Below are 9355 nucleotides of genomic sequence, written 5' to 3' on the forward strand. Positions count from 1 at the left end.
CCAGGCCCAGACGGGATACCAGTAGAATGGTACATCAAAAATAAGGATGACCTGGTCCCTAGATTGACAGCGCTTTTTGCAAATATACATAACAAAGGTATATTGACAGACTCAATGCGTGAAGCCCTCATCACAATAATACTAAAACCTGGGAAAAACCCCTTTGAATGCGATTCCTATCGGCCTATTTCGCTGATAAATATTGATACAAAAATCCTGGCCAAAGTCCTGGCAATCAGAATTGAGAAAGTTATGCAAAAGTTAATACATCCAGATCAATGTGGCTTCATCACAGGAAGATCAACTAGGCTTAACATAAGAAGACTATTCTCCAACATCCAATATCCACATGCATGCGCAGGGACCAGAGTCATCCTTTCACTTGATGCTAATAAAGCATTTGACTCTGTTGAGTGGTCATATCTGCTACAGGTCCTGGAGAGATTTGGGTTTGGCCCCGGATTTCGTAAATGGATCACAATCCTTTATAACAAACCAATGGCAAAAGTTAGGGTACACCAGACAATATCTCAATCACTAAAAATAACGAGAGGGACCAGACAAGGATGCCCCTTGTCCCCACTATTGTTTGCACTGGCAATAGAGCCTCTAGCCCAAGCAGTCCGCCAATCTGAACGAATACATGGCCTCTCTATTAATCATATAGAAGAGAAAATATCCTTATATGCAGATGATATGTTAATTTATCTAGCAGATCCTGGCCCCTCCTTGGCAGAGGTTCTAGAGCTATATGAGCAATTTGGACAAATATCTGGACTTACAATTAATTGGAATAAATCAGTGCTGTTCCCTTTAGATAATATAGATCACTCCACTATCTGCCCTGATTCCAAATTACAAGTCGTAGATAAATTTAAATATCTTGGAATCTGGATACATAAAAATATAAACAGCTATGTAGATAACAACCTGATCCCCCTTATAAAGCACACTGAATTAAAACTTAAAAACTGGATGGCACTTCCTCTGAATTTAATAGGTAGAGTCTCCTCAATCAAAATGATTTTAGCTCCAAGAATACTTTATGTACTCCAAATGGCACCTGGCTGGGTGCTACAAAAACACTTTAGGAAACTGGACTCTATGGTTTCTTCTTACCTCTGGAATGGTGGTTCCCCTAGGCTAGCACTTGCAGTCCTCAGACTCCCCACCTTACAGGGAGGTCTTGCACTACCTGACTTTTATGCATATTATTTGGCGTCCCAGCTAGTCCCAATTGCTAATTGGTTAAGTCCATGTAGGACAGACTCAGCTATGAACACTGAAGCGGACATTGCATCATCTTATGAAGCATTATGTAATGCAATATATAAAGGATCAGTACCAACTGGGGATAAGGGTACATCTCTCATCAAAAATACGATAAAAATATATCAAAAAACACAAATTATGTGACCCATTGCCAATGGCCATGTCGCCCAGCTCCCCACTCTGGTTTAATAACAATTTCCCAGAGCTACTCACAATACCTGATGTACCGTTCTGGTGCAAGCATAATATTAAATATGTTAACCAATTGTACTCTGGTGGCATTTTCAAAGATTTTACAACACTTCGTCAAGAATACAACCTACCTCGACACTCATTGTTTAGATACTTTCAATTGAGGCATGCCATCAGAGCACAGTTGGGCCTACAACAAGTACCCCTTATACCGTCCCTTTTAGAAACACTATTACTAGATAAAGACTCAACAAAGCAAATTTCAAAGTATTACAACTTTATTATGACATATAAATACACAACTAAACGGGGTTCATATCGGGATAAATGGCAACATGCAGATCCTGAAATCACAGAGTCAAACTGGGAGGAACTTCAAACCACATCCTTTGGTACAGCTATAGCGGCCAAGGATAAAATTATACAAGTAAAATGGTTACATCAAGCATATTTATCCCCTAACCGCTTGGCAAAAATGAACCCAGCCCAGAGTGACACATGCTTTAAATGCAGAGCCCCTAACGCAGACTTTATGCACTCGGTATGGACTTGTCCACAAGTGCAGAAATACTGGAAATCAGTGACCCACTTTCTATCTGTCAAAATAGGACTACCGGTCGTTCTGTCACTCCAAATATGTATGTTGGGTATACTGGGCGACATGGCCTGCGGAAAATACAAAAAAAATTCTGATTAGAATCTTATTATACTATGCGAGGAAAGCTATAACATCACGGTGGAAACAGCATAATCCACCATTACTTAAAGAGAAACTCCGACCAAGAGTTGAACTTTATCCCAATCAGTAGCTGATACCCACTTTTACATGAAAAATATAATGATTTTCACAAACAGACCATCAGGGGGCGCTGTATGACTGATTTTGTGCTGAAACCCCTCCCACAAGAGGCTCTGGTACCGTACGGTACTCTGGGCAAACTGCCACAATGTAACAATGACACACACAGGAAATGGCTGTTTATAGCTGTCTGTTAAAGCCAGAACAGCTACATAATCTGCCCACAGTAACAATGTCACCATGTAATACATGTCAGAATGTGAATCTGGGAGAGGAAAGATTTTACAATGAGCAAACTCTGACTAAATCATGTATACATAATTATTGTAAAAATTAAGCACCTTTTTATATTAAATTATTTTCACTGGAGTTCCTCTTTAAAGAATGGATAAAAATGGTCAATGATGCGATACCACTGTATAAACTCACGTACCAAGCCAGAGCCCAATTTAATCAATTCAATAAGGTATGGAGTATATGGGTAGACTCCTTTGAGACAGTTACCCCTATTCCCAATTTAGATATTACAGCAACAATACAAGATATTCATTTATAATGTATGTAAATCTGTATCGATACTTAAATGCCAAAACTGTATTCCCCATGAATGAGTACATGAGTGGGTGATCTGAAACTCTATTGTCTCTTGAAACCTAACCATTTTATGCCTGTGTACTGTTATAGCTAATGGAGGAAAGATGTTAATGTTTTATTGTTTGTTTGTTTGAAAAATTAATTAAAATTCTCTTTAAAAAAAAAAAAAAAAACAATACAGAGAGGCTTGGTATGGCTTATTGATGGGTCACCTTTACATCTAGTTGCTTTGATTTTCGTAGTATGGAATAATGGGTCTATTTCAGTTTGAAATAATTTGTTGTTTAGTGGTTTACTTCTTCTTTCTCCTTTTTTGTGTGTTCTTTGCAGATAAAGTGAAAGATCGGGGCAATAATACTATTGGTTCTAGACTAAACCGCGTGGAAGACAAGGTAAGGAAATGGTGAAAACTACTGCTTTTATTTAATATTATGGAAACAAATGTGTAGTGCTGGGGTAAAGCAGAATAGAGGTGTAGCCTGAACCGTCCAATTAGATTCCACATTCCGCCTCCTGCTCCCTGTAGCATACAGCATTGTTTTGCTTCCTGTATGTCACATGACATACAGGAGGCAAATCAATGCTGTACGCTAGAGGGAGCAGGTGGCGGAGAGAGGAGGACAGACAGCGTTGGAATCTGTTCAGAGGTGAGTCTAACACTGCTGCAGGGACACGCGCCGACACTCGGGGGAAGTGTGAAGCCGCTTCTTCAATCTCCCCCCATGCAGAAATTACGTCATTGCAATGGGTTTGGGCCGTTCGTATCAGCGTGTCGTTTGTAAGTCGGGGACTACTTGTACTCAATATAATGTAATGAATAAAATTGCTGTTTTTTTTTTCTCCTTACAATATTGCTTAATAAATTATTTAGGCAGTGTTTGCCCATTGTAAAATCTAAGCTTATATTATAAAATATAAACTTATATCTATTAAGCACGGGTTCCATTATGCAGAAGGAAGAGGGGTGTAGGGGGCTGTGCAGGCTCTGAATTATTGGGCCCCTGACTTGGCTCCACATTTAGGAGGCAAGTGGGTGCACAGACAAGGAGTTGAGGTAGCCATGTACAGCTTGGTTTTGGACTTAAGTATACAAAGTATTGACTCTTCATAATAGAAAATGTGATTAGTTGGGAAGCAATTGATTTTATCACACACCAGCACTTGATATCCATCATATTTTTGGTGGAATCTGATCAAAAATAAAAACAGCTGCTTTGCTTGCTTTGTACTGCTATATGCAATACCAATCTATGGAACTGTCCATTGACCCCTCTGCCTTTTTTGACATTTACCACCACTCGTGATCAGGCTTTTAAGTCCTACAATGTTTGAAATCGATCACACGTTATTCGATCAACTAGGTGGCGGTGAACAAATGATTGGAAGATTTTATAAAAGTAATTGAATTTAATACAAAAGAAAAACCGAGATGAACAGATCTTAAGCACATAGTAACAGGGAGAAACCAGTTTACTTCTGAAGTGGGAGAGGAAGTTTTAACTTAGTGGTGAATTGAGGGACGTTGGTGGGGAATATTGTGATTGCAAACATGAAGGGATTGAGAAATATCAGGAACAATGGCAGATGACATTAAAAAAGGGAAATGATGGCTGCATTGGGATATTATTGTATCCATTGTCTGAGCAGAATGTGTGAGCTCTGTGAATCAGAAGAGTGGAGCAGTGAGTGAGTGAGTGAGTGAGCGAGCGAGCGAATATCGTGGGTCAGGTAAGTGGAGCAGTGAGAGTGCACTAGGGATCAGTTGAGCATTGCAATGAGTGCATTGTGGATGGGGTGAGTGGTGCAGTGAGTAAGCATTGGGGATCCAGTGAGTGGTGTAGTGAGTAAGCACTAGGGGTCAGATGATTAGAGCAGTGAGTAAGCACATAGGGTCAGATGAGTAGAGCAGTGAGTGTACATTGGGGTTCTAGTAAGTGAAGCAGTGAGTGTGCAGTATGAATCAGATGAGTGGAGCAGTGAGTGAGCATTGGGATCTAAGGAGGAGAACAAGGAGGGCGCTATTGTGCATTAAAGCTTTTCATTTTCAAATCCTAAAACCATATTGCACTTACTAGAATGTAAAAGTTGCAGGCATATAATAAAATCAAGGATTTCCCTCCAGTGGTGCCTAGTCTTGCCCGTTCTCCTCACATCGTGGCCAAGAGTGTGGGTGTGAACTGGAGTACTCAAATCTACTGGGAGAGGTAACGTTTTGTAACACGTTTCGGTGATCTCCGCCTTTGTCTGATCTGATGAAGGCGTAGGTCGTCAAAACGCACGATGACGCAATAGCATGCTGACACTAGATCTACCTCTCAGATGGCTCCTCTCCCAGTAGATTTGAGTATTCCAGTTCACACCCACGCTCCTGACCACGATGTGAGGAGGAAGGATAGGACTAGGCAGCACTGGAGGGAAATAATTGATTTTCTTATATGCCTGCAATTTTTACAATCTGATACGTGCAATATGGTTTTATGATTTGCAAATGAAAAGAGTTAATGCACAATAGTCTTCTTCTCCTTCTTAGATCCTGCATCACTGACCCACAGTATTGGAGCTGCGCTTGTTGCTACCTCAGAAATGGTTCCTGTTGGTTCATTTGCGCTGTAGTGTAGGTATCTTACTGTACTGTCAATGAGCATTGGGGGTCTGGTAAGTGAAGCAGTGAGTGTGAAGTGTAAATCCAATCAGTGGAGCAGTGAGTGAGCATTAGGGGTTGGATCAGTGGAGCAGCAAGTGATGAAGGTCAGGAACAAATTTGCCTTTGGGGCAGGATAAGTGGGGGTGAGGATGAGGGCAGGATAAGTGGGGGTGAGGATGAGGGCAGGATAAGTGGGGGTGAGGATGAGGGCAGGATAAGTGGGGGTGAGGATGAGGGCAGGACAAGTGTCTGCTGTAACATCATAGTGTGTTGTGGCATGGCCTGCAGCAGTGATATATTCCAGCTGAACAGGTACAGGATGTGGGTGATTTTTAATAACCATGGAACAGCTCACGGAAATGACATCCATGTAAGTTTATGTTCTCTTTACCTTCATAGGTTACTCAGATGGACCATAAACTGAATCTCATAACTGACATGCTTCACCACCTGGTAGCCAATCAACAGGGAGCTCAACCGACCAGTCGATCGCCTCACCGGAGCAACTCTCTAAATAATGGGAACCAGCTGTCCACCAACAATCTCCCCACGTATGAACAGGTTAATGTGCCAAGGAGAATGCAGGACGATATATCCTGATGAACCGAGACTGACAATTGTTACCATATAAACTGATTAACTGCTGTTCTCAGTGAAAGATTCATTATTTTAATGAATGCATTTTTAAGTGGATGCACACAAATGATGTACCAGGCTAGCCAATGCCCATATGTGATGAATAAGGCATCTAGCTAATCTGCTGCAATACAAGATTTTTTTTATTGATGATCTTTCAGCGGGATGAAAGGACTTCACATATGCAGTTATGAATGTAAAACGTATCAAAATGTAATTCTCTCACCTTGGAGACGGTAAAAATCCATGATAAAGACTAAGTAATGAGTGCAGGGGCCATACATGGGGTTGTTCTAGGTGAAGTGTCACTATATTGACTGAACCAATTATTACAATATTGTTTTTTATGACACTACACATTTAAAGTAAACCTGTAAGCAATGATTTCATGTCTAGATTTTACAATTTCCCAAATGTAATGTCCCAACCAAACATCTCTGGCAAACTCCTTTTCCAAACTTACCACCTCCTCTATTTCATGTGCAATAACGGCCCCCATTCGCTGTGTAGCCACTGCCAAAATCAATACAAGCGCATAATACAGGGAAAAGGAATTATTTGTAAGGTGCTGCAACAAACATATCACACTGTGAAAAATACGTTATATACTCGCCTATAAGTGTAATTTTTCAGCACAAAAAATGTGCTGGAAAATTACCCCCTCAGTGGAGCAAAATGTATGGTGGAGTATGTGTTTTTATTGGCAGAGGAGCGTAAGGATTGTGCACTAGTGATCCTGCTCTTACCAGCTGGCTTCCTGCTGTGTCCGTAAGCCCCAGCCACTGCAACATGGTGTGCAGAGTGCACTGCTCAAGACTATCTATGTCCCATGGCTTGTGGAGCAGAGGGTGCCAGCAATGCAACAGCGGAGCCGTGATTGGGGTTTCCTCTTGTGTGTCAATCACTGTGTCTCATATATATGGTGCCATCTAGTGGTATCTTGATAAACGGCTGTATCATCCTTGGGTCACATTTGGCTATGGGGAGAGGAGCTGCCTTGTACTGGGGGGCACATCTGGCTACTGGGGAGGGGGCTTATATGTGTGTCAATGACCTTTTCCTAGTTTCTGAGGGAAAACTGGGTACCTCGGTTTATACGCGGGTCAGCTTATATGCAAGTATATACGGGTATCTAAAAAGTGTTCTAGTATAAAAACTAAGCTAAGTGGACTGCTCATGACTGTATATGTTAACCTTATAGCCAGCCACCCCTACCCATGTGGTCTCTCTTTCCTTCTCCTATCCATGTGCAGCCACCCATGTGTATCTGGATACTTTTCCCCATTCCATATGTAATCACCTTGTGTATCTTCCTCTTCCTCCCCATTCCTCGTGCAGCCACCCATGTGCATCGTTATACTCCTCCCCATTCCTCGTGCAGCCACCCATGTGTGTCTTCCCCTCCTCCTCATTCCTCGTGCAGCCACCCATGTGCATCTTCCCCCATCCTCCCCATTCCATGTACAGTCATCCATGTGTATCTTTACCTTTGCAGCCTCCCAACCTATGTGCAGCATTTGCTTTCTTGTATGCACACCCCTAATATGAAGCATACTCTGTAAGTCATGGTATTTTTTATAGGTCTATGCAGCCTCTAGAAAAAAAAGAGACCTTGCGTAAAATGCAAATTGAATATTTCATGTGTCTGATGTCTCCTCCTCCCACAAGTCAATCTGTGTAGGCGCTCTCATCATGTGACAATGCTTGTGCCTTTCTGTTGGGTATGCTACTGTGTAACGGAAGGGAGTTTTTAACCTAAGGGCAAAGAAGATTCTTCTAAAATTAAATAAGTCATGTAAATTAACAATGAGAATGTATATGTAGACTTATAACCCTACACATAACATATGCAATGGTGAAAAAAATGGGGGCGAAAAGGTGACTTAATTCCAAATTGTTGCGCATGGTACACCTAGATAGTGAATACAGAATGAAATGTATAGATCAGGAATCCATATTTAAGACTAGACTCTTCCCTAATCATTTCACAAAGAATATCCAGTTCCACAAATATCTACTTAAGACTGCACAAAACATCTTTAATGCACACCTGACTTTTGGTATATTATGGACCGCGAGTAATAAGAGATACAACAGAGCATTCATTGAGCTCACAAAATGAGTATGAGCCTGTTCACACTATTGGCCTGATGCAGTAAACACTAAAGTTGCAGTGTGTAGGGAGTGCCCAGCAATTTTACCATTACTGCGGAGGGGGGGGGGGGGGGGTCAGGTGTTAACCTTTAGTGCCACATGCATTACAAATGCAATGTGTGTGTTCAGCCCGGTTCTCCGCCTATGTGAATTGGCAGTGTAGAGATCCTCTCAGGCCCGTATTTACATCACTGGAGCCTTGTAGGCACAGATCTCCTGGCACCCTAGACTTCCCCTCTATGAACCTACACACCCTCGCCAAACCGCATTGCGAGAGTGCTGATTGGCCCAGCTGTCACTTTTCCCTTGCCTGTAATAGGTAGCTACAGGTGTCCCTTAGCATTAGGTGGCCTCAGTATTAAAGAGAATCTGTATTGTTAAAATCTCACAAAAGTAAACATACCAGTGCGTTAGGGGACATCTCCTATTCCCCTCTGTCACAATTTCGCCGCTCCTCGCCGCATTAAAAGTGGTTAAAAACAGTTTTCAAAAGTTTGTTTATAAACAAACAAAATGGCCACCAAAACAGGAAGTAGGTTGATGTACAGCATGTCCACACATAGAAAATACATCCATACACAATCAGGCTGTATACACCCTTCCTTTTGAATCTCAAGAGATCATTTGTTTGTTTCTTTCCCCCTGCAGTTCTCATGCACTGAAGTTTCAGGCTGCTCATTTCTTCCTGCAAACAGCTTTGCCTTTGTCTAATTCCTCAGTATGTGAAAGCCCAGCCAGCTCAGAGGACGATTTATCCAGCTTGTAAAAGATAAGAGAGAAGCGAGAAGCTGCCCTAATCTAAATAATACACAGGCAGTGTGCATAGAGGGGCCTGGAAGGGGGAGTTCATATCAGAACCACAACACTGAAGAGCTTGGCAGCCTTCCAGACACAGGCAGACAAGTCTGACAGGGGAAAGATGCATTGATTTATTACAGAGACTGTGATAGCAGAAAGTGCTGCAGCAAGCCAGAACACATTAGAATAGTTTTTGGAACTTGTAGGATGATAAAAAAACAGGATGCAATTTTTGTTACGGAGTCTCTTTAAGACTGAAGGGAGAT

The 9355-nt window shown here is 41.7% G+C and overlaps 1 protein-coding gene across 2 annotated transcripts in view; it reads left to right on the forward strand.

Annotated features, from left to right (window-relative positions):
• The window catches only part of KCNQ1 (potassium voltage-gated channel subfamily Q member 1), a 202092-nt gene extending 195946 nt beyond the window's left edge, over positions 1-6146 (forward strand). For both annotated transcript variants that reach the window (XM_068261481.1, XM_068261480.1), the window contains exons 16-17: positions 3188-3249; positions 5901-6146. In XM_068261481.1, the coding sequence (XP_068117582.1) occupies positions 3188-3249; positions 5901-6101 (263 nt within the window). In that variant the 3' untranslated portion in view covers positions 6102-6146. The remainder of the gene's footprint in view (positions 1-3187; positions 3250-5900) is intronic.
• Positions 6147-9355: the final 3209 nt, after the last annotated feature.

This window comes from Hyperolius riggenbachi, chromosome 11 (assembly GCF_040937935.1).
Source record: "Hyperolius riggenbachi isolate aHypRig1 chromosome 11, aHypRig1.pri, whole genome shotgun sequence".
Lineage (NCBI taxonomy): Eukaryota > Metazoa > Chordata > Amphibia > Anura > Hyperoliidae > Hyperolius > Hyperolius riggenbachi.